The sequence below is a fragment of the Lingula anatina genome, chromosome 7, assembly GCF_051362555.1.
Source record: "Lingula anatina isolate TDL-2025a chromosome 7, LinAna3.0, whole genome shotgun sequence".
Classification (NCBI taxonomy): domain Eukaryota; kingdom Metazoa; phylum Brachiopoda; class Lingulata; order Lingulida; family Lingulidae; genus Lingula; species Lingula anatina.
Genome location: NC_141773.1, coordinates 17,248,128 through 17,273,943, shown reverse-complemented (window position 1 = coordinate 17,273,943; position 25,816 = coordinate 17,248,128). Strand labels below are relative to the sequence as shown.

Genomic DNA, 25,816 nt, shown 5'->3' with positions numbered 1-25,816 from the left:
AAAAAAAAAGAAAAATGAGACATATCTTTTTGCAAATCCAAAGCAAACTGACATGTTAGATTGACACCCACCCTTGGCTATTTTACATATATATCCCCTGGAGTAGGAGCACTGTTCCAGTTCCCAGTTCCCACTGGCTGGGTGAATGGACACACAGCCCTTGTCTTCATCCTTGGCTGGCTCACCCGTGGCCCAGTTCACATAGCTTAAAGCTGTGTTGTCATACCAACCAAAGGCACCTAGAAAATAGAGAGGTGATTTATATATTAAGCTTACGTATATAGTGCAGTTAGGAAAGCATGGGTAAAGAAAGTGATGTAAAAGTAAGACTCCCCCCCCCTTTTGCCCAAACACACAAGCATGTTCTCCTGATTTTTTCGTTTTTGCTTGAACATTTCCTAGGAAATCCACCAACTGAACGCTATCTCTTACTTGTAAAAAAAAATGGAAGGAAAATAGCTAAAAAATAGAGATAAAGATATCATTTTTTAATACCAAGTAATACCATTACATTTTACTTCCTTACATTATTATAATAGCTAATAAGAGGCTATTTATCCCCACTCTTATCCACATTTCACCTTCTCCCTATTTAACTTTCCACATCCTCTTACCTCCAGGTTTCTTTAAAAGTCCAATCCAAACGTTACGTCCACGTATATCCTCACTTCGTACTATCTTCTTGATAAAATTCATCTCTTCTTGGCTGGTCACAGTCAGCAGTGAGGCTCCCAGCTGGTAACACTCATGGTTTGCCTCTGGCCATGAGTCCCAAGCATTGCCATTCAACAGGTAGCAGTAGGAACCGTACTTGAACCACGATTTGTCATCTGGGCAGTATCCGGGACTGTCTGTGGCAACAGATGGTGGGACAGCTGAAATCATCAATTAAAATGTAAATGAGCTGTTATTATTGATTATAAAAATGCTGCTTTTTATTCATTGACAATTAATAGTTTAATATAAAGACATACCTTGAAAGAAGTCATTTTAACAATAAAGTAACAAATAACTGTCCAATATCACTGTATTGCATGTTACTAGTCATTGTTACTTTAAGTAGGGATAACAATCTCTTCAACCGATCGAGTAAAAAACTAACAGTCAGAACTGTTATGACAATATCATACTCACCTGAAGATTTTTTACACACTCCCTGTATTGAAGCACTGCATACAGTATCATTCCAGCGCCCATCTGGCATCAGCGCCACACACATTTCTGCATCTTCACGCGACGGTTCTGAGTTGGCCCAGTTGGCATAGTCCACAGGCCATCCGTCATCCCAGTAGTAGGATCGCTACACAACACATGCCAAATTATGGTAATTAAAATATTTTAGATAATTATAAAATAAAACAAATGATGACTTGCAATACGATCTTTTCTGGATATTGACTTGAATGAAGACAATTCTTTCCAATATCAGTTCTGTTACGTAAATAAATAAAATCAGTGTTAGTATTCAATTAATCCCATTAAATTATTTAAAAGTGAACAATTAACAAACTCTGAGAACAAGAGTAAAATATGTTGGAAAAATATCATAATTTCACTGGCACAGTTTAACAGATGCAGAAAAAAAAACACATACTGCTAATTCTTCATAATCTTTCTATTATCCTGGAAACACAAAGCGCTGTCTCTCCCCTTACCCCATTCCTCTTCATGCCAAGCCAAACAGGTTGTGGTTTAGTTCTCTGAGTGTATAAAATGAGGAAGGCCTCTTCATAACTGTCCAGGACAGAGACCAGCTTATCTCCCTGCCTCTCACATGTAGCCTTGGCGTTGTCCCAAGTCATGGCTGCTGTCATTTGATAACAATCACTGCCGCATGTGTCGTAGCCACGAGGACATGAAGCTGGAGATTGGGTGACAGGTGGCGCTGGTTGACTTGGGTCTATTAAAAAATCACAAAATGAGCATTAGACTTCATATAGCAAATTGAAAAAATATATATTTATTATTAGTCTAAAATCCTTTAAAATGATCAGTCGACTTAACAAAATTAAAATGAACATAATAACATAAATAAAGGCAATAAATAAATAGACATTTAAAATATTAAGATAGTAAAATATATAGTACAATGTAAAGATAAGCCAGTGAAATCAGTTATTAAAACTTTTTGAAAATAGTATTTTTCTGAATTAAGTGAGAAAATAATAATGTTAACACTACATTTTTGCAATGTTTGTATCAAAATTCAGGTGAAAACGTACCATTAAATATCTATTAAATATTTCAAGATACAAACCCCTACCTTTCCAGGTTTCACACAGATATCCCAGTTTCAGGTTGCAATCTCGATCACGCCAGTGTCCGGCTGAACTTCCACTAGTGGTGAGACTGACACAGTCTTCCTATAAGGTGTTAAATTAAAATAAAAGTCTAGAATTTAATGTATATTTTCAATGTAGCTGTAATAATCAATACTATTAATAAGCTAAAAGTCTTTTTTACAGTTGTGAAGATTTAAAAAATAAATTTCTCACTGATCTCAACACAAAACTTGAATGACTTTAATTCAAAACCCGTTTCAATTTGGCAGTCAAATGCAAGATCAAAAGCAAGATGGTCACATTTTTATAAATTGTACTTTAATCACTGACCCTGTCACTTCCATAAGAAGATCCATCTGGTTCTCCATAGTCCCAGTATGTGAAGTCAAACTGAGAGTTGTCAGTCCACTGGAACCTTCGCAAAATAAGCTTGTTTAAGCCCAGCCAAAAATCTACTTTTTTACCCTTCAACATTGAAGTCACCAGAGCTGGAAGTAGGAAAGATATGATAATCAATTCTTGATATCATAATGAAATCCAGGTATATTTGACCATATTTGAACTGTAAGAGTGATTAAAATAATTTATTAGATAAAATTTATGCTTTATCACATCTCTTAAAGCTATGTGCCTTCTCAGCTTGTTAAAGACAATGTACAATTTTTCCAAATAAAAAAATTTACAAAAGTGAAACATTTATTTTACCAGAATTCATTCATACAAAAAACATTATACTTTTAACACAGTATACCAAACATTTACATGGTACTTACTTAATTAACTGTCTTACCCAACACATTGTCATTAAGAAGAGACAAAATGTCCAGTAAGGTACCCTTTCACTCAGTGGAGACAATCCAATGGCAATTTGTACATACAACATAAAGAAAATGCTAATTTCCCTACCTTGTTCTAGTGGGTTAGTTATACTGGCTAGTGTATACTTTTTGTTGAGTGCCGCGCAGGCAGCGACTGCATTTGTATAGTTCTTTAGCTGGCTGGAATCAACATCATCCCCTACTAACATAAAGCACTTGTTGCCTGGAAATTAGAAAGTGAATCATGAAGAAATGTTGCTAGCAGTAAAAATATTAACTAGCAATGTCATGTCATAAGATATCATGTCATGTTATACCACACAATGTATGATGTCATGCCAGGACTACTATATACCAAAGCTCTGGAGGCTTGGAGCTTAGTGGACAGTTTCCCTACAGTATAGGGGTGGGGCCTTTAATACCATTAAATGTCATGCCACATCACACTATACCATACCATACCATACCATACCATACCATACCATACCATACCATACCATACTATACCACACAATAACATGCCATACCACACAATATAACGTCATATACCACACAATGCCATATCATGACAATCACCACTGCTATACCTACCAATGCCCTGGAAGCCTGGTGGACAGTTTCCCTGCAGTACTGGGGTGGGGGCTGGGGTGGCTGTCGTCCTGCTGTCCTTGTGCTTCTTGCAGATGTAGCTCTCTAGGTCACCACAATTGTCATCATTCCAATGTCCTGTCAGTAGTAAAATAAGTTATTTCATTGCCATTTATTATGAATCTTTAGTTAACTGTTTTTACTGTAAGTCAGTTTTTTTTTTTGGGGGGGGGGGGGTTAAGTCATAGTTATGAAGGTTATCAGAACTGCATGATGAATAATCTACAATTGTGTTTTGCTTACAGAAATTAGTTAAACATTTATAAAATATTTGCTTCCCCTTCCTTACTTCATGAAGTTTTTTCTCCAAACACTATGAAATTTGCTTTTAAGATACATGTATATTTACCAGCTCATTCAATGAAAATGAAGTGAAGTGTACCGAGTACTTCTAATCTTTCGAAAATGCAACTGTTATTCATAATTACCCAATTTATTTTCATAATTTTTCACATAAAACTACCAAAGATATATTATCAATAAACTAATTAGTTCACTAATGAATCAGAACTGCACCACTTACCTGTGCTGGTATAAAAATCCACACATTTCTGTCCTCCCAAGAAGTTGTTGGGTTCGTTTATTTCCCACCAAATGAAGTCAGTTGGTGTTCCATCGGACCATCTGCACATTAGATGTTCCATATTTAGCAAAATAACCAATTCTTACATATAACAATATCACTCTCAAATTTTGGGAAAAAATACCAACAATTTCAAACTGTACAGGTATATTGTTCTTCCAGCAGTAAAATTTTTTTATCAAATATTCAGGAAACAAACCAAACTTACTTGTAGCTTTGTAAATCTAGCTCATTTAGGCCAATCCAGTACTTCTGTTTTGAATTCTTGCTTGTCTGAAGAAAATAAAATGGAAATGATAAATTACATAATCAAATAAACCTGTAGTTGTCTGGCAAAGCAGCTTTTTTCCAAGTGTGAAAACAGAATGAAAACATTTGGTTCAAAATCTTTTTTATCATTATATATTATACCAGCCTGAGAAATGATACTTTATGAGCATATGGAGACTAATGAAAAATTAAAAGTATTTTATGCCATATTAAAAAGCTAGCTTAAAATGAAAATTAAAGCTTTGCAGTGGGACTTCTGACAAAAAAGTATGATGACTACAAACCTAGCACAATATATTCTCACCTCCAAAAGCAGGAAATCATTCTCGTCACTATCATGTATACTGGCTAGATCTCCGCCATTTTGCATGCAGTATTTCCTTGCATCATACCAAGACTTTGTCCCAGAGCCGTATGATTCACTGATGAAGTAGCAGTAATCTTTGTGTGCAAGCCATTTTGAGTCAGAGCCACAGGTTGGAGCTTCAAATATAGAAATGAAAAGATGAAAAGAAAAGATAGAAATGAAAAGACAAAATGATAAGAAGAAACATATTTTTAAATGATAATATCACGATGAGTTAGATAATAGCAAGAATGCCTCATCATGACAACTGTCACCATCCACACCTCCATTAAATGGACTCCCGCTTGATGAATGCTATACAAATTAAGACTATACCAGTTGTACATGTGATATGTGCTTTCAGGTTAATGAACTTTATTTATTTTTTTTTTGTTTTGTTTTTTGAAAAATTGACGTACCAAAAACGTTGGCTTTATCTTATGCTAGTAGAAGGAATGGTTTATCCTAACATCAGTCAAAGCAGAAAACCACCCGCAGTGTTACCCAGGTAAGAAATGCATAATTTGCACCTGAACTGATTAAAACCACTGCCATACTGTTGTCTTACCTGGAGTTGGTGAAACAGTGGACATTGTGGTCAACAGAGGGTCACCTGGAACATCAAGAAAAATAGTTCAGTGGGAACTCATACATGTTATTTGGTGCAAAAAATTGGTATGCTTGCACATTTGACTGTACTAAGTTTTCTTTTAGCAGTACTGTGGTGCGAGTAGATTGAAATTTCCAAAGTAGCAACAAGTTTAAATATTAAAACTTCTGCCCATCATAAAAGATTTAATTTAATTAAATCTGTTGAATCTTCTTGTAATGCAATTAAAGCATTATCTTTTCATAAGAAGTTGATGCTCCTCATGCTTAATTAGTACAGGTTACATGGAATAAATGAATGACTAGGAAGAATCTGTATAAAAACTAGCAAGATTACTATTAAATTTTCCATTAACCAGAAAAGTATTTCATTAGCATTTGGCTAAAATATTTTATGACACATTGAACATAGTTAAACTGCATTCACACAAGACATAATCAGCTCAGATATTGATCCACGTTAAAAAAATTTATAAAACAACTTGACAATATGATACGGTCACACAAACTGAACCAATGTTTGGGTTAAAAATAATCAAAGGTCACAGCTCACTACTATACTAGCTACATGTACAGTTTAAGACAGTGTTCAGTATGGTTTTCCAATTATAACTTTTTTTGATCCTAACAATACCTTTTCTTATCTGACACATCACATCTCTTCTAGCATTGCAGTTGACATCATTCCATTCTCCGCCATATTTGTCTATTTCCACACACTGTTCACGCCCGTTGTGGTCATTTGGTTCGCCTGCTTTCCAGTTAGTATAATCCAAAGCCGAGTTATCACTCCAAACATAGTTGCTACTCTTAGCGGGTTTTGATAGGCCAATCCAATAGAGATCAGTGTATCGACTGAAAACATTAGTAATATTTTAATATTTAAAAATATTTTGAAAGAGTATGACGTGTATTATTGCATAAAAATAATTAAATTAAATGTAAATTCAATGGTATAGGGGGAATTGTTTGTGCATTTTTTTAGAATTACACTTTTATTTTTTATTTATTTCCATGCGAATGGTTATTTATCACCACAAAACTTGCTCTACCTAAAGAAAAAAAAATTACCCTCATGTGCTGTAGCTGTAATTAAGTGTCCTTTTAAAATGAGTCATTATAATTTGCATAGAACTGAAAAATCACTGTTGCTATGTACATATTATTTTAAAATCATTACTATCTTAACAATTGTGCAGGAAAAGATAAATCTTGTGCAATTTCATATTTTAGCATTGTTTTAAAAATCCTCACCTGGATGCAGAAATGGAGGTTGCATTTCTCATCTGATCTTCACTGTGAAAACTGGCCAGATCACCCCCTATTGCAATGCAGTATTCACGAGCCTGAGACCAGGTTTTCTTTGACCTGCCGTAAAAACTCTCTGTCTGGAAAAAAAATGTTATATTGTTAATATGGGTGTTAGTGCTAAAAGATCTGCAGGTAGTGTGAGTAAACACCTAATCCATTTATAAGGTCTAACTACTGATACATATTTCTTGAATGTCCAACCAAGCATTTGATGGTCTTGCCCTACCACATAGAGAAAAATTCTGAGATCTTTCAGTGCTGGCAAAAAATGTGAAAGAATAAAAAGGTAGTTCACCAACCTTGTAGCAATAGTTCCCATATTCCCTCCAGCCATATTTTGTTGGGCACTGTCCTTTAGGAGTGGTAGGAGCTGGGGTGGGTAGATAGCCATCCTTTTTGTATTCACAAATAAAGAATTTCTCTTCATTGCAATTCCTGTCAGACCATTCTCCAATAGACTTGTAAGTTTTGGAGACCACCACACAAACATCTTTCTCATTACCTAAAAAAAGGCCATTCTTTTTTTTTCACATAAAGTGACAATAAATAGGATTATAAAAATCTGCCTCTCCTTAAATTAGCCCTATTCTCTCCAATAAACTCATCTGTTATAATGTACAAAGAAATCACCGTAAGTAACCAAGATATAATACTTTGAAAAATCTAAAATTCTGACATAAAAAAGGTGCTTGAAATTTAAGAGTAATTGCCATACCCATATGAGCATCGTCCCAGTTAGTAAAGGACACCCAGTCCCCAGAGATCCATTCATATGAAGTGCCTTCCCCGCCCTTGCTGAGACCAGTCCAGAACTCCATGTTCACCGTCAGTCTCCCCCCTATCTGTCCTGAGATATAGGCTTGTTCAAGGCTAAGAAAAGCAATGAAAGAATTCCGCTGCACGAGTAAAGGATGAAAATTTTGTGCGAAAAAAAAAAAAAAAAAAGATTTTAAAAATGACGTTGAAAAGAGTTTGCCTGAATAATAAGTTAAGACCATATTCTTTGTTAAGAAGTTCTCCTGTGGTCTCAGTACTTACTGGTCGTTGATGGCCACAAGGTAGCCTCCAGTACTATTACATGCCCATTCTGCACCATGCCAGGTAGCTCCAGTGGCAAAAACAGAGTAACAGGACCCTTTGTAAGCACCAGTAGCTCTCTGAAGTCATAAAAAAGATTAAAATACAATACAGTAACAATAATAAGTATTATATCATTATTTGAATGTGTATCATACACTGAGAATTAAGTCCTCTTAATGCAAGAAGTGAAACACACCATTTAGAGTTCAGAGGACATCCTTACGTATAAAAGAGGTGAAGTCTCTACTTATATTTTTGATGGATACCCAAATGCACCAACATACGATTGTACCTAATTTTGTTTAAATACAGAATTACCATATAGCTTAAGTGATAATACAAGCAGTACCTTATAAGGGCACCCTGTGTAGGTGACAGGTGGAGGATTCACCATCCTTGGCGCTGGTTTCTTGCACACGTAGGGGAGCCACTGGGCACAGTCGTTGTCGTTCCATTTCCCAGTCTGTTGATTGTCATGAAATAATTAATCAGTACATTATATCTGAGAATAAAATTACATAATAATGAGAAAAAAAGGAGAAAATGAATACAGATAAATTAATAAACAAATATCAAATAAAATTAATGCAATATATATAACAATCAACTGAGACAGAAATAAGCATGCAATTTGTCATACAATTGCATGTGCAGTATTACACTAAATTACAGTTAAAATGTAAAAGTCAAAAACTGAAATAAAGGCACCTATACATACAACTGTCATAATATGAATTATCCCTTTCAAAAATGTTTCAAAAATTCCCCTATGTACGTGAAGTAAATGTGAAACACATTTTAACAACTCTTAGAGATATGCCACTGTGTTGAGAATCCCCCTCCCCTACCCCTATGAAGACATGTCAGTTCCTATTAACATTCTTCATGAACAGCCCAGGGCATTAGCACATTAAATTTAACTTCAAGCTGATAATTTTTTATTGAAAAACGTTTGACTCACATTGTACCCATCAGCATAGAGACTAATGCAGCGCTCCTTCCCCTGGTGGTTGTTAGGCTCGTGTGATCTCCAGCTTGTGTATGTTACACTGGAGTCATCAGACCACTCGAACAGGTTCACAACTCTAAGTGCGTTGAGTCCAATCCAGAATTCTGACTTGTCATCTGATTAAAATAAAGAATACAATACCAAATACAATGTATTCAAAAATGTCAAGGTACATGAAAAAAAAAACAAAAAAACAACAACTTATTTTATCTTTTCAAGTCAAAATCAAGAATACGTTTTTGTAAGCCAACCCCTCCATCTGTCAACCAGTTCTGCCTCAAATATTTTCCATATTTTTCACTTATTTTGTCTTGATAATCTCCTTACCATTCCATTCTCCTGCCAATGCGGCCACAAAGTTGGCCTCATTCTCCCCAGCAATGGAAACGAGGTCACCCCCCTCTCGTCTGCACACATCTTTGGCCAAGTTCCACATCTTCTTCTCTTGGAAAACTTTATAGCAACTCTTGCCATACAGGCTCCACTCTTTGGGGCAATATGGAGATCCTTGAGAAAATAATTTACAAAAACATTATTAGGTATAAATTTTGTAGTCTTTTTTTTTCCTTGAAAAACTTTAAATGCTATTCAGCAGGCATACTGCAACTGACTTAACTGAATGCTTAAAAATCCAATTATCCCTTGTTCTTCCACACTCTACTTAAATACTTACCACACTGGAATTGTGACACAGACAATAAACTTGCATCAGAATACACATAATACATCTGCATGTACATGCACTAATACAATATTAATCCTTTTATATAAGTGTTCAGTTGCACCTACCTGGTTGTTCTGTGGTAGTTGATGTGGTAGTTGTTGTGGATAGACCAGAGCCTAAAAGATTTTTTAAAGGATTATTTTAAGGCAACACATAAACTCATGTAAGATGAATATCAAACAAACATAAAAAACTTAGAATAAGTCTACAGTACTTCTGAAACAAAGTTTATAATTTTTTTTTACAAATTTAGAAAGCAAAATACACCATTTTATAATGAGCATCATTCAAGATTCATGTGTTAAAATGTGCTTGAAGTGGGGTTTAATTGATAAGGGTCAAACTCTGGACGTTTGCATTGGAAATCAATAAACAAAACATGGAGAATTCATGATATTTGCAACTAACTACAATTCAGCAGAAATTAAGAAAAATATGAGAAAAAATATCCATGACTTGCAAGTTTTTTCAGCTTTTATGCACTGCCACTGTAGCTACTAGTAGTCTACCATGACCTTTTTCCAGTAGCTATATCCCTCATGGTCTTATTGCCATGCATCCTGTACATGTCCTAGTAGAATACATTTACCTTTCTTCTTGCATATATATCCTCTTCTACTTTTACAGTCCCTGTCCTTCCAGTCACCCGTAGATGCGTCAATCTCCATGCAGTCTGCATTCCAGCCAGACTCGGGTTGGCCTGAAGTGAAAGTATGACATAAAATACAATAACATTTGATTTAATTTTAAAGTCTTATTGTAGTCACAGGAATTCTGTACCTAAATTATATTTTGATTTACCTGTTGGGTCCTTAAACTCCATTAATTTTGTTTTTCATTTTAATTAATCACTTAATCATAAAAAAAGATATTACATATGTAAAATCTAGGAATAAAACATCTTTGGATCTTGCAGTAGTCAGAAGTTGCCATAAGTGTATACTAGCTATTAGATATAAATAAATGATTTGTAAGACATCTTGAGTGATATCGCTAAATTTAAATCATGATTAAATAAAGATATAATTCATATGTTAAATTAATGCTTTTGTGCAACATACCATACTTTACAACTATTGCTAAAAGAAAAAAACTGTACGACTAATTCACGTTATAAGATGATGATGCACAACGGATGTTAATGAATTCCTGTATGGGAAATCTTGGTTCAAAAAACACTGCACTAGTACCTTAATTAACTGGTAGATATGCCTAAACCTTACCGTCGCCCCAGTTAATGAAAGCAAAGGGAGAATCATCATTCCAGACCCATCCATTTTCAAATCGTAGATCGTTTCCTCCAAGCCAGAAATATCTCATCTCTGGGATCATACGTATTCTTCCTAATGTCAGAGAGAAAATTATTTTTTTATTAAAATAAGAGAGAACAACAGCTACTAATCTAATTCACAGCAAAAAGTAAAACAATAAATACTTTCTGGATGTGTATTTAGTACTTAAAACATCTAAACTGTTAGATCTTAATGTGTTCCTAGTATGTGTGTGCAAGTGTGTGTGGATGCATGACTGTGTCTGTTTTGTTTGTTTAAAAACACGATGGCCACAAATCAACATTGCATCGGTCAGAGGTCAAATTTGACCTTTTTTTGGTTCTCCAAGAAGATCATACCTGCAATATACTGTTGTTCGTGAAGTCCAGTGATACTGGTCAGTTCTCCTCCATTATGTTGACACTGTAGCTGTGCTTCTGTCCATGACAATGTATCTGTGTTAAACTGATAGCAGTAGTCACTCAATGTGTCATCCTCCCAGAAAGGGCCACATTTTGTACCATATGAAGCTGAAAGAAATCACCAAATAGAAAAGTCATTCTATCATTAATTAAATTTATCCATTCATCTATCCACTTTTGATTTGCATTTCACTACAAGTCTTGGGGTAATTTTTAAGTATTAAAGTCTTAAATTTGGTAAAGGCATTTAAAAAACTTGCTTAGAAAACAAGCCAATCTGTTTCTGAAGAATTTGTTAAGTTCATTGCAGTGCAAACTCACATTTTCTTTTTTGTTTCTGTACAAAGAAGTAAAACACTAAATGCATGTACTTACGTCCCATAGTGATTGGCCCTGAAGTGGTCTTAGGTCCTAGAAAAAGTAAATAATAATAATAATAATAATAATAATAATAATAATAATAATAATAATAATAATGTCGTCACAATAAGAATTCGATGAAATCACCCAAATATGCCAGTTCATGGATTGACTGTAACTAGAGCAATGCAACTCAAAATTCCTCCAAATAGACATGGATCTTAATGAACAAATTACCTGGTGGTGCTTTATCACATATTCAATCAGTTTTCATTCTCTGTTCGATCTCCAGCATAATACTTTTTCAACCCAAATAGTTGGATAATTTCAGGCAAATCACAATTATAAAATTAATATTTTACAATTTTGTAGCCAAATAAAAAAAAAACATTTCACGTTAGACAACAGTGAGTTCAGTCATTTATGAACATATTTACACTGAAGCACCTACCGATATCTTTTTGACAAACATAAGCCAACTTATCAGAGCAGATCATGTCGTCCCACAACCCCTTGAGGTGTCCTCTCATCACGGCAGCACACTGCTCACCATGGCGATACTCTGCATTGTCTGGTTTCCCTGGGCCCCAGTTAGTATACTTTGCCTTTAGGACAGAGGATTAAACAATTCATAAAATATATTTAAAACAAAAGACAGCACATTGTACGGATATGGTAATGACTTACTTGTATATTTAATTTACTTAATTTGACAGTCACTGATTTCTTCTAGATTGAAAAACGCAAAATTTACTGTCTTCAATTTTAGATTTTGACTTCTTAAATCAAGCTGGACCCAGGTAAGTGTACTCACTGGTGTCTTATCATGCCACACCCAGTGTGCCTCTGACTGGCGGTCATTAAGTCCAAGCCAAGAGTCTGCTGTTAATTTGCCTAAAATACATGATATCAACATTGATAAATATCACCGTTACCTCATTTTATTAATCTGTTCTGCATCTCTTATGTTTACTTTATTCTCAAAAAAGTTGCGTTTTTTCAAAACTTTATTTTACCATTTATATATTTATCTATCATATAAAATTTTTTCATGTCCTTTTAATAAAATGCAGCCTTGTGAAAGGGTAAATTATCAAACATATATATTTTGACTTGCCCTTTTACTATTTAACTTTAGTTATTTACCCCAGTGAGCAACAAAATGGGCCTTATGTTTACATCACATCATAGCACTCATAATTTTTAACCAATTCTGAAACATGTTGATATTTCATTAGATAATGCAATGTACAAAATTAAGTTAGATCCCATATCAACTTACGGTCAATGAAAGACATTTCCCTGGCATTGTTCACCTTCACCAAGTGAGCATTTTTGTACTGACAGGCTTTCTGGGCGTCCAGCCAACTGGCAGTCTCCCCACTGAAGTAGTAACAAGAGAAGGCAAAGCCCTCCCAGCCAGGCTCACAGCTGCCCTTAGCTAACATAGACATAATAAAGACCACATTCATATTTATATGGGCACTCGTGCATGCAGCCAAGAGAATTAGTACTTTAAAAACCTTATTTATTATGGTTTATTACATTAATGATTGCACATAGTAATTACTTATTTCAATCTCTTCTCTTTTGTATGTAGTTTATTTTTTCTGAACTTAATTCAACATGAAATGTTGAATTAAATTAATTTTTTCAATAATATCAAAGACATGTTTAGAAAAGTTAAAGATATAATATAATATAATAGTAATTACTCATTTATTTCAAACTCTTAAATTTCTTCTGTAATTTATTTTCCTGAACTTAATTTATCATTAATTGTCAAAACAAAATTTATCAATAATATCAGGGACATGTTAAAAGTAAGGGGGGGGGGGGGGGGGCCTTACCTGGTGCCACAGTGGGAGGGAGGACCACTTTTCTGTCAGAAATCTGACATATGAAAGTCTGCTCAGCCGTACAGCGCTCACTGGCTGTCCAGTTACCCTGGTCTGGAAGAAGAAATTATCTTCTAAGTCAAAACAATAGGAAGAGAAGAGAGTGTGTTAGATGTACAGAACATTGTGTTGGTTGAGACTGTTTTCTGTGGGACAAAGTTTTAAAATGTGATTTTTGGGCGCACATTGACCAAAACACCCAGATACTTATAGGCTGAACAAAAATCACAATTGAAGAGAACATCCCATAAGTATAAGTCCAGGTCTGGTTCAGATTCTGTTACATTACAAAAAAAAAAAAATTGTCTTTAATACAGGTATATTAGCTGACATTTTTACAACATTTTATTTGTCAATAAATAAATACAGAGTTCAAATCCTGCAAATACTACTTGTTGTGGTACGTTTAAAAACATTCAAAGATATAATGACTTCCTTTCTTCTGTTTTTTTTTTTCACAGCTTATGGGTTTCTACATCATTTTCCAGATTGGCAGGACTCTGAATTGCTTGCAGTACATTGGCTAACACTATAACAATTTCCTGATACTTTAATCTTTTTATAAATCACTTAATCTATCAAGCCATCCATCCATTATTGTATTATTCTGATCAGTAAACTCTAGCCAATAAACAGTTACCTGCAGTCATCTGTACACAAAGTGGGTTATTAGCACTGGTCATAGGCTGACCAGCCAACCAATTGGTGTAGCCACCACTCATGACCATCTTGTTGCTCCAGTGCAGTTTTTTTGGTTTGTAGTCAATATCTGTCAAAATACAAGAACAAATTTATATTCATTCATAAATCTTTAAAATTTTGACAAATTTCTGTAGCATCGAAATACAGTAAGTCTTTAAACTTAAAACCTGTTTTAATAAGTTATTTCAAAGAAGTACTATCTACTTGTTAACTGGAACTTAAAAAGATTAATAATTGGCACATATGAAACATTTTAGCTTCTCCTAATCATCTGAATGAGTTTCTGAAATTTTGGGAACTTAAACCATGTACACTTACCAGAGCCACCTATCCAAATGTTCAAATTTTTATCAAATTCTAAGCCACCTATTTTTCTTATCAAAAAATGTTGTATATCTTTCCTGGAAGGTAGAAAGATAACAGAATCAGAATTACAGTGTGTTTGGTACTCCTAGCTCAATATTTGGGATACTTTGGAGATCTTTCTAGCATAAAGACTCAATTCCAGTGACAGAAAACCAACTTTTTGGCTTGCTAATGAAATAGCAACTGCTTAATGGTACTAGGCCCAAAATGACCCCCAAGCTCATAACCAAGAAGGAACAGTGACAGAAATACTCAAAGTATTCAAAAATTCTTCCCTATGTTTTGAACTGAACTGGTTAAGTGAACACCATCATATCTGACCTCTCTATGGTGACCATCTCTCCTCCCTGTGACTGACAATAAGTGGCAGCATCATACCAGGACAGTTTGAGGTTCCCATTGAACTGGTAACATGTTCCATTGTGTGGCTGCCAGCCTGTGGCACATGTGCCTATAAAATGGAAATCATGTCGTGTGGATCAAACAAAATGGAGAAAAAAATTCTGACAAATCTGTGATAACAATATTTCCAAAATACACTAAACAAGGTCTGTGGAATATTTAAGTATGGAGCCTTATCACTTTATGTGCCCATTTCCTAAAGTAAAAATGGGGTGGGGGTGGGGGGTTCATTGGCATTATTACTTTTGTGCAGGACCATGCCAGTACATATTTCCCCACACAATTCACCTTTTTCATAATTCTGAATCATTTTTTCTATTTCTTACCTTCAGGTTTTTTACACATATATGGTCTCTCGGCCTGACAATTGTTGATCACCCAGGATTTCCTGGACTCCTCGGATGTAGGGACCACCTCCGCACAAACAGCATGGTTACTGGTACAAACCAATATAAGAATGTTTTGATTTTATGAAAACTACTCCCAGAACTACCCAGTATATATACTTCACTTTTATATTCATTTTAAGGTTCTATGTAGTCAGATCAGAATTTATGTTCATACCATTTACACATACTGGTGATCTAGCTATCACGTGATCTATCAGTGGCCAGCATATATTCTTGTGTTGGGAATCCAACATCTTTTTTTATAACTTTGTACATCCAGAAAAAAAGGACCAAAACTTCTGAATAATATTCTTTTCAGCATGCCCAACAAAACAATGCATAAATTATCAAACAAACTGGACTTACCGCAGTTGGATAGGACGCTTGCCATCTGACCAAAACTCTGAGGATGTTTCTTGCTCCTTTCCAGATGGAGGGGGGAGAACAACACCATTTTTCTTCCATCCAAGGCCACCCTGTAAATACCAAGCATGTAAACATTATTTGCAATTTTGAAAATTGTGTGTGTGTGTGTGTGTGTGTGTGTGTGTGTGTGTGTGTGTGTGTGTGTGTGTGTGTGGATGAGTGGGTGAGTGTGAGAGAGAGAGTGAGAGTGAGAGAGAGAGTGAGAGAGAGAGTGAGAGAGTGTGTGTCTGTGTGTTGTGTGTGTGTGTGTGTGTGTGTGTGAGAGAGAGAGAGAGCAAGAGAGAGAGGGAGAGAAAGAGAGAAAAAGAGAGAGTGTGTGCGTGCTTAGTCATTATCTGCACCTAAACATTACATTGTTATTGAAGGACTCGTATCCAATCCAGATTGGTTTGTCTTCAAATCGGGACACATCATAAATGTACTGCTGCTGCACTTCATTGTCCACTGTGACTAACTCTGCTCCATACCGTTTGCAATCATGGCTGCAAATTACATTGTATATTCAATAAGACAGTCATTAATCATTATATCACATTATTAATTTCATTCAAATGCAAAGGATGCACTTGTATAAAAACTGCTTTGACTTAAATCACAAATATTTCCCCAAATCAATAGCATAATATTATATATATATATATATATATATATATATATATATATATATATATATATATATATATATATATATATATATATACACAGCTGCATAACATTTAAACTGCGCTGATCTTTTAATTTCATCAGCATATATCTTTCCTTGATCTCTCTGCAAGCATGAGCCAAGAACATTATCCTAGTGGCATAAATGTTAATTCCACATTAAAACCATGATCAAGTTCCTTTTTTATCAAAGCAAAAATTATTTCAATATTTGGGGAAAATATCACATCACTGACAAAATCAAGAAATAAGTTACAATGAGCCAGGTGTGGAACAATTTTAGTCCAATTCAAAAATTTTTGGTTAAACTTGTTATTTGACAATGATAAGAACATGGGATACGTACTGAGCACTATGCCATCCCTTCTCCAGATCAAAAAATCTGTAGCACGAGTCTTGTACTTGTTGCCAATTTGATGGGCAATTGTCTACCACAGCTAAAAGATGACCAATACAGTGTAGTCAAATAAGTAGCTCATTTCCATATTAATAAAAAAAATACAAACAATTATCATTAATATTTCTACGATGCAATGAAAATGTTTGCCTCAGTTATCGACCTATTACAAGCTGGATTCCACACTGTGGTAAGGCAACCAAAGCTGAGGCAACAAAAAATAGCAAAATATGACATTTGAATTACATGCATTACTTGGTCATATTGTTATGACTAGAATAGACAGTTAAATATGTTTTCATTTTAAGCTAAATACTGAATCAAACTTTCAAAACGATCGCTTAAGACGCTAAGAATTAAGGATCCGTAATAACTTCCAAGTTAAAGGCAAAGCCTAAGGTGCCCAAGGAAAAAATTCTTCACTCATAAACCATATCTTACCTTCAAACTCTCAGATAAATAAAAACAATCCAAAATGAACGAAAAAAGAAATATAAACCTTCCATATTCTGTGCTCCGATTTGCAAAAAATATTTTTTTAAATTTTACCTGTTTTAACACTTAAAAATGGAAATTACTATCCACCGTTGTACTCTACAGAATTTGGTACAAAGACGAGCCTCTTTCGGGGTTTTGGTTCTAAATTAGACTACCGGACTATATAACGAGTGAATACATGGAAAATGCACTCGTAGAACTTCTTGCATGTTGCATATATTTATATCATTAATGATAGACATACGTACCTTTGGGTCTTTTACATATGTAGGGGAAGGGTGTGTAACAATCCTTGTCGTTCATTTTCCCCACGTTGAAAGAATCGCTCTTCACCAAAACCTCGCCGCAGTTCTCATTGTTGGCTCCATTAGGTTCGTTGTGAGCCCAGTCTCTATTAAAAGAAGGGAGAACAAATGCATATTTTATTTTCATCGAATTTTTTAAATCATTTTATTTATTTATTTATTTATTTTTGCTGTCTACCTGTGCTATCGAGCTCAATCACTTATTTACACAGTAAAAAATGAAACGTTGTTAAGATACTGAAGGTGTACGTAAGTGCAATCGAGACCGCCTGGTAACCATCAGCTTCGTAAACATTATAGAATTTTTATCGTGACGAAAGTGTATCAAAATCCAGGACCTACACCTGTAAGACCTGTAGGCCTACCCAGTAGGCCTACATATCAACTGTGATACAGGAGATGATTCTCGTAAATGCCACCTGCGCAGTGTTCCTTTTACCAATGAGTTGTATACAACTCCTAGATTTTACTTACATTAGACTGCTACCTGTGCCAGCTTTCTCTGACACCCATTTCCATTCCCCTTCTTTGACTTCATCGGTAAGACCAACCCAGAAAGCCTCCGTCTCCGGGTCCGCCTGGGACATGCGTCCTGCCGTTTTCACGATAAAGCTCTAAAATTCAATGGTAAAAACTGCATACAAGGGTAGTATTCGTTAATTTTATTAAAATTTTGGTAAAATACTGAAGAATGGCAAGCCATTGAATTTTCTCACCGTGGGAGACTGTCATTATGACGAAATATACATTTTGTATGAGGAATGTCATACCTTCATTAAATATGACTATTTAACGAAGGTATGACATTCTTCATACCAAATGCATCTTTCGTCTTACAATCATATACACTGACGGACATACATGTATATACTGTACAAAATGATTATTCACTCTAGGAGAAATTTCAAAAGTGAAACTCTCTCCCCTTCCCTTCTTTCCCCTCCTTCCTACGTTTCTATACCTACTCATGCCTCTTAGCTCCTTCCCACCCCCTCAACACATCCCCTCCCTCACACCCCCTTCTTCTCTCTGTCACACACACACACACACACACGCACACACACACGCACACACACACACAGCAACGTACCCTCTCCTCTGTATTCTCGTACCATGCCAGATCACCCAGCCTCGCCTGACACGCCTTCCGCGCCTCGGGCCACGTTTTACTGATTCTTTTGGGGTTGAATTGAAAGCAGTAGTCGCTGACTGGACTCTCCAGCCAACCCTCTGGACATAACTGACCAAGGACTGAAATGGAAGTTATGTATGCTTTAAATGGAATAAAACGCACTTATGAAATGAGATCTCAATGTTTAAGGGACTATTTATTGCATTTCTTTATTTTTGCATTTCATCCAATACTTGCTATCTTTGAGGACAGGGTTACATCGCTGAGCAAGTAGATAAAGTGTGCACAAAGGAAAATTGAAAGCGAAAGAAAGACCAGAAATTTTGATGATGAAAATGATATCTTTAGGTCCTAAATTTTGTGGTTGCCCGTCTTTGTTTTACACCTAGGCTTATACGTTCACCAGAAGTCAATTTTATTATTTGTTTGATTTTATTTTTAAACATGAATTCAATTGTTTTATGTACTCGTATTATTCTATTGTTCTCAACTAGTACAATAATAGATTCATTTGTACAGAGTATCGCAGTGAATACCACCCTCTTTTGGGACGCTATCAAAAGTTATTAATACACTGGGTTCATTGTAAAACTAGACCACACGCAATTCGATATCTGGTGATATAATTCCATGTGAAGGCTAGCCTTGACCACTCCCTTGTAATCCATTGTTCGTTGCGATGGCTCGACATTACAAATATATCACGCAACAATGGAAGTTTCTCAAATGCGTGGGTTTTAAGGGATGTACCAGTGCGACATTTTTCAGGGTATTGGAATCTTGCCAGAAGCTTTCTGTTCATTTTATATGTCAATGTTGAAGGGTTTGTACTACTGGCTAAGGTGCAAGTTTTCCCCGACACGTGCCTTTTCAGTTTCATGTTTTGTTATCGTTATCACGCGTTGAGAGCGGCTGAACGTTCATGGATATTTCAGATAAGATTGACTTTTGAGTTGGTGTTTATTATAAGTAACGTAAATACTGATAACTAGATATGACCAATACGGATGGTAAAATTTTTAAAAATGGATATATCTAAAAAGGTTCAGGGAGAACATATTTTACCACAAGTCATTTACCACCCTAACCATTACCATGGATATATCTAAAAAGGTTCAGGGAGAACATATTTTACCACAAGTCATTTACCACCCTAACCATTACAATTAAATGGAGGGTGGACTTTCAGTTACAGTTTCGTTACACCGGACATGTCGCTCACGGAAAAACCCGCGTGTCGCCTATCGTAATTTTATCTCGCAAGCCTGTGACATGATGTAAAGTGAGATTAGAAAGTTGGATATCAGACGCACCGAGTTACACTTATTCAATAATTGCTTATGCTATTCAAAATAAACCTAAAGATAGTAAAGCACGTTATTTAGTTTTACACAATATTTTTCATTCAGAGTTCAGGAGTCCAGTGTACCAAAAATTACTGTAACTATACTCTGTTATCATTCATCTAATAGTGTTTGCTCTTAATTGTTATAACTTATAATCTCAATGTTTTTGATAAATGTGCAAAGTTCGGTGACTTGTGTATACGTAGGTCAATGAGGCCAGGTGACTTATATACCAGTACTTATATATTCACATGTCACGTCGATAGATAAAAACTATATTGCTGGCGACTGATAAATAAGATAAGTTACATAATTTCATGATTGCTGATAATTGGACATTTTATGTCTATTCCATTCTGGAAAACTAATTCACATCTGAAATGTAAAGTGAAATGTAAATGTAAAGTTCTCATTTAACGATTACATAATATATTCCTTTCTTTTGTGGATATAAAAAATTCGTCCTGTTTTTCTTTTCGTTTTAAATATTCTCGAAATTAATTTAAGAAATACAGCAAATTGTTTTAAGTTGATTCGCTAACGCTGCTGAGAAAACGCTGCTAAGAAAGAGAGGGCAACAGTTTCGAAAGGCACATTTGTAAGATACTTTATTCTAGCTTTATTCTAATAGATCTAAAGATATATTGAAAACTTTGATCGTTCTACATTTTTGACGGGCAAATTATCCACATTAGTTTGTTTGTTTGTTTTCTTTGAGAGGCACAAGAAGCGATGTCAAAAGAGCGAAAAAGTTTATGGTTTTCATTTAGGAAGATTGAAATAAAAAAAAAAAGATCTTGACATTATGCTTGGATATAGCAGGCCCGTAGCCGGGGGGGGGGGGGGGGGGGTCAGGGGGTTCGAAAGAACCCCCCTTTTTATCAGGAAAAGGTCCATCCTGGGTGAAAATTGATCTAAGTGCACAAAGGTTTCATTGTAAAAGGCCCACTTTTTCAGAAAAGAACCCCTTTTTGAAATTGCTGGCTACGGGCTTGTATAGTGTAATAAATTATGTCAGCATTCTAAAAAGCATAAGAACTCCGCGAAATCCGTTTCTCGCTAAAATTGCCCTCATAGCCATAAATAGTACATCTATTTGAAAGATATATGTTTGAAGGAAAAAAACAAATAAGACATCATGTGAATTTGTCGCTCTGCGTATAATCGGTCGGCGGCTTTCAATTTCATTAGATTGCGACTGTCACTTTTTTTGTCACACCGGTGTTACATTTCCATATACTCAAAATCGAAACAATTTTCTCTGCCCCAAAAGCCGCATTTTTCAAAGGTAAATACGATTTGTCTAATTCTAAGTAAATAAATCAGCACTGAGTAAAATCATGGACGTAATGACCTCATTAGGTCCATGGTAAAATTAACAACAGATACATGTATAACAATAATAAATCACAGGAAAAAAGAGAAAATACTCACCGGACGGCAATATAAACAGCGCCAGAGGCAGGAATTGTAGTAACCGGCACCGCTTCATTGTGACATTAGTACAGATCTGTTTAAAACTTCCAAATGAAATGAAATGATCACACAGAATAGATATGATAATTAAACCCTTCATCATATGACTGTTAATACGTGCGCGTGGTTGTCGAATCAGCAGATTGATAGATAACGCCCTGCTCAATTTAAATCGTCAGCTTATCTGTACATATGTCCAGAATGTTGAATTGGGGGGAGGGGGGGGGGGGGGCACCCGTCTTTACTAAAAGCTAATGGCAGCATCAGACAAAAGCCTTTTTAAAAGCGAAGAAAAAGTTAACTGCCTAACTGCCTAAACATACGTCCAGGAAAAAACTTTTTCTCTTATGGGGAAAGATGGAGAGGTCAAAAAATGTGCCTCCCGTTTTGGTGCCGTAAGTCTATGTCATCCAGTTATCTGTACATGTGTTCTGGATGTTCGATGGTTATCATCTTGATAGAAACTGACAAGTTTATCTAAAGTTTCGATTTCATCAGATTTCTCCTGAAAAAGAAATTTATTTATTATTCGATTAATTAGTTCACTGGTTTATTAATTATTAAGTTTTTTTAACTTCATCTATATTAGTGGAATATTCCATTTCGTGTGTGAGACTCAGGGTGCAATGGCGCGGTCTTTATTATGGAAGTCGTGTACAGCATGTAGATGTGATGTTGGATACTGAAATTTTCGGAGTCTAACCATTGTCGTACCAGTTTTATTTTACATACTAGGCCTACCTGTAAAGTGGAATGAAAATGCATAATAATGGAATGCGCTTTATAAGAGTTATTATTATTATTATTATTATTATTATTATTATTATTATTATTATTATTAAACCCGGGGGGGGGGGCGGATGCGAAGCCGACCCCCCCCCCCCCCCCCCCCCCCCCACCACCACCACCACCACTACTGGGTGAAGGGTTCGAGGCCCGATGAAGGGCCCCGAATAATTTTGATATCTTAGAGGGCAAACGGTGCCATGGCCATTTGGTACGGTTTCGAGTTATGATTCAGCTAGTCAAAATTCTAATTTCAAGAGAGGACCAGATATCAAAGGGGAGGTCAGGACCCCCCTGGCCCCCTCTAAATCCGCCACTGCTACTTGAACGAATATAAAAACAGCCTTCTCTGTCAGCCCTGTCAGGTGCTGCTTGAAGGTCTGATAGGTTTCAGCTTTCATAATTTAATTTAATAATTTAACGACAAGTTTGCTCAGACTTCGTTTAGGGCCTCCACTTGTTTTCTACCAAATGTAGGTCACTCGTCACTGCTACTTTCGGTGTGCATTAAGTTTGTTTTAAAAGTTAGTTGAAGCATTTTGAGTTTTATTAACATTAGGTAGTAGTTAGATCGTGAGTGAAGTACAGCGTGCACTACAAAGTAGAATTATTCAACTGGTATGCATCATACACGCTGAGAATTCCGCAGGCCGTCCATGGCCATCCCGCCAAGCCAAGCAGTCGTTTTTTTTATTCGTAAGCCGTCCAGCCGTCTTTGAAAATATACGCCGTACGGTGATGCCGGCAGCCGTCCAAATGACGGCAGGACGATTCGTTGAAAAAAGCCTAATCAAAAATCTAACCAAAGTTGGAAATGCCTGGCATTGGTCAGTAGCCTTATTTTATAAACAGTCAACCAATCTGTTTTATTTTGTTACCTGCGTTGACCACAGGCATATAATTTTACTAACATACAATGTATATGCCGATTTCATTCGTTTAAAATCTTTTTCAGTTGAAAAAAAATATAATTTACCATCTTTTTACCTGTCTTTTCCCGTACCCTTTTGGTGGCTATTTCGCTATTTCTATTAAAATGGCTTGTAGATTATGTAAAAGACAACCCAAATACACACCACCTCTGTATTTGTAAACATGCAAATAGGCTTTTAAATGAAGTATATGCATGCACTGTCTTTAGTTTGATGTAAATCGCTATGAATATTTTTGTAATTTTACGTAAAAATTGGCAGTAATTTTTGGGTTACGAAAAGTGCTCAATATCCCAGAAATTAGTAAAGCCAAGCTAAGTTGACTTTTCTTACATAAAGAGGTCAATTCTTTTTTAAACAATTACAGAAAACAAATATGGGACCAATTGGAAAGGAAACTTGAACTTGAAGTTGAATATTAAACAAGCAGATTATGGTACAGTAGTGTTGGATAATGGCTAACGAAAACCACGATGAACGGAAAAATTGAAGAAAAAGATGGCGTTAATTAGACTGATTATACCAGAAATATGCCGATTTTGCCGATTTTCTTTACCCTCTGTCTCTTCCTATGTTTTGGCGGCCATTTTGTTTTTTTTTCGGTAACAGTGACGTGCTAGGATGTAGTCTTGTACCCTTATGTGTTCTTCCGACAGGAAAGACGTTCACAAGAGCCACAAATAAAGTATATCGGTCGACTTCTGGTTGTTTTTCTATTTTTCCTCATAAATAGACGGCCATATTGAAAAATACTCAATGTCTCGGAAGTAGCAATCAATCCACTTTTACCTTCTAGCCCTAATTTTTCTGTAATAAAAAATTACGGGAAGGAAACATTGCAGGGTTCGACTATTGTTCCTATGCTGTATGGGAGAAAGTGGATATTCGTCATTCTGTACTGTGCAATATCACCCAGTGACGTCATTGTGACGTCATCATCGCTCTCATAAATGTGAACAGTGAGCGTACGTTTTTAAAATCTATTTATGATATCATAATTAGTGCTGGTAGTGCTCGTTCTGATGAAATATACATTTACATAAAATGCTGAGTCAGCATATTTAAGAAAGCCGCTCATCCAGGTACTTGCGAATTTTGGAGTTTCCCCTCGAACCAAAATTGACAAACACCCAATGGTCCTTAATTGTGGAAAGTTTCATGCTTTTATCAACTTTTGCACAATTCTGGATATAATTTGAACTAAGCCGCCTGACTTTCATGGGAATAGTGATGGAGACTGCTAGGTTAATATCAAGCCTTTCACTTATTCCAGTTATACATGCAGTGGCGGATTTAGAGGGGGGGGGGGGTCAGGGGGGCCCTGCCCCCCCTTCGGTTTCTGAAAAATATATCACACCAACATTCCCCTCCTGAAATTATAATTTTGACTAGCTGAAACATAGTTCTAAACAGTACCATAGGGCATCGTTTGCCCTCCAAAACACCAAAAACTTTTCGGGCCCTTCAGCATGCAGGCCCCGAACCCCACGCCAAGGGGGCGATCTTCGGCTTTGCATCGGAGGTTTGTCGTTCCGGACCCCCCTTCAAATAATCCTGGATCCGCCCTTGACATGTATTTCAGTTTGATTTTATGTTCATGTTCAGTTTTATATTATTAATTTGTTTCGTTCTTTTTGCTGTGCTTAATGCATGATTAATGCATGAATTATGCCACAAGTAAAGCACCGGCTTTTGCTACGTCTCCGTGTTACAGTTTTTATTATTATTAGATCATGAATTGTTTTTCAACTGTCATTATTAAGTATTTACATCATACCAGTAGCTCCGTGCTCGAGACACGTCATTTATTTTGAGGATATTTTCTCTCGGATTTACCACTTCGTCTCTCTCCATAGCATACGGTCAGATGAAATCTACGGTGATGAATCTTCGCAGGTGTTTTCGTTGCAAGCGGAAAGCCATTCTACCTGTACTGCTGTTTATGACTGGGGCGTTGATTTACATCTTCAAATTCATGTACGGTTTTGAAAGTAAGCATTTAAAGGCATAGAAAAACGAACAGCTTATTTGCAGCCTATTTAGATATATGCAGCGGAGCAAAGACCATTGAGATAGTTGCAACATATAAACCCTGCTTTTTTATTAGCTTTTAATCAGAATTTAATTTGTAATTTTAATTACGTTTCTGGTAGATAAGCCTGCAACATTCCATTGTCAGTATGTGCTATTAGGCATATTTGAAAATACTTTTTAAATATAAAAAGAACATTTTCAGGTTCCAATATTGTTCATGCATTGAAAAATTCATTTAAATATATATATATATATATATATTCATTTTACTATTATTTTATTTCATCTTTTAATGCCAACTCAGCCCTGTCTCCAGCAGTGGCGAAAGTTA

The 25,816-nt window shown here is 35.7% G+C and overlaps 1 protein-coding gene across 1 annotated transcript in view; it reads right to left on the bottom strand.

Annotated features, from left to right (window-relative positions):
* The window catches only part of LOC106166654 (lymphocyte antigen 75-like), a 30,375-nt gene extending 8,560 nt beyond the window's left edge, over positions 1-21,815 (bottom strand). The window contains exons 1-40 of the mRNA XM_024074976.2: positions 21,692-21,815; positions 18,870-19,030; positions 18,254-18,393; positions 17,723-17,865; positions 16,926-17,016; positions 16,269-16,398; positions 15,857-15,966; positions 15,428-15,537; positions 15,021-15,150; positions 14,652-14,734; positions 14,272-14,400; positions 13,584-13,685; positions 13,016-13,174; positions 12,548-12,627; positions 12,185-12,338; positions 11,749-11,784; positions 11,311-11,481; positions 10,904-11,023; positions 10,270-10,380; positions 9,746-9,796; positions 9,284-9,463; positions 8,909-9,072; positions 8,297-8,410; positions 7,906-8,024; positions 7,583-7,737; positions 7,167-7,369; positions 6,811-6,944; positions 6,191-6,411; positions 5,516-5,560; positions 4,906-5,084; positions 4,540-4,604; positions 4,272-4,372; positions 3,692-3,826; positions 3,189-3,323; positions 2,613-2,770; positions 2,264-2,363; positions 1,656-1,900; positions 1,135-1,300; positions 615-875; positions 72-239 (exon numbers count right to left, since the gene is read on the bottom strand). Coding sequence (XP_023930744.2) covers positions 72-239; positions 615-875; positions 1,135-1,300; positions 1,656-1,900; positions 2,264-2,363; positions 2,613-2,770; positions 3,189-3,323; positions 3,692-3,826; positions 4,272-4,372; positions 4,540-4,604; positions 4,906-5,084; positions 5,516-5,560; positions 6,191-6,411; positions 6,811-6,944; positions 7,167-7,369; positions 7,583-7,737; positions 7,906-8,024; positions 8,297-8,410; positions 8,909-9,072; positions 9,284-9,463; positions 9,746-9,796; positions 10,270-10,380; positions 10,904-11,023; positions 11,311-11,481; positions 11,749-11,784; positions 12,185-12,338; positions 12,548-12,627; positions 13,016-13,174; positions 13,584-13,685; positions 14,272-14,400; positions 14,652-14,734; positions 15,021-15,150; positions 15,428-15,537; positions 15,857-15,966; positions 16,269-16,398; positions 16,926-17,016; positions 17,723-17,865; positions 18,254-18,393; positions 18,870-19,030; positions 21,692-21,749 — 5,317 coding nt within the window. The 5' untranslated portion in view covers positions 21,750-21,815. The remainder of the gene's footprint in view (positions 1-71; positions 240-614; positions 876-1,134; positions 1,301-1,655; positions 1,901-2,263; positions 2,364-2,612; positions 2,771-3,188; positions 3,324-3,691; positions 3,827-4,271; positions 4,373-4,539; positions 4,605-4,905; positions 5,085-5,515; positions 5,561-6,190; positions 6,412-6,810; positions 6,945-7,166; positions 7,370-7,582; positions 7,738-7,905; positions 8,025-8,296; positions 8,411-8,908; positions 9,073-9,283; positions 9,464-9,745; positions 9,797-10,269; positions 10,381-10,903; positions 11,024-11,310; positions 11,482-11,748; positions 11,785-12,184; positions 12,339-12,547; positions 12,628-13,015; positions 13,175-13,583; positions 13,686-14,271; positions 14,401-14,651; positions 14,735-15,020; positions 15,151-15,427; positions 15,538-15,856; positions 15,967-16,268; positions 16,399-16,925; positions 17,017-17,722; positions 17,866-18,253; positions 18,394-18,869; positions 19,031-21,691) is intronic.
* Positions 21,816-25,816: the final 4,001 nt, after the last annotated feature.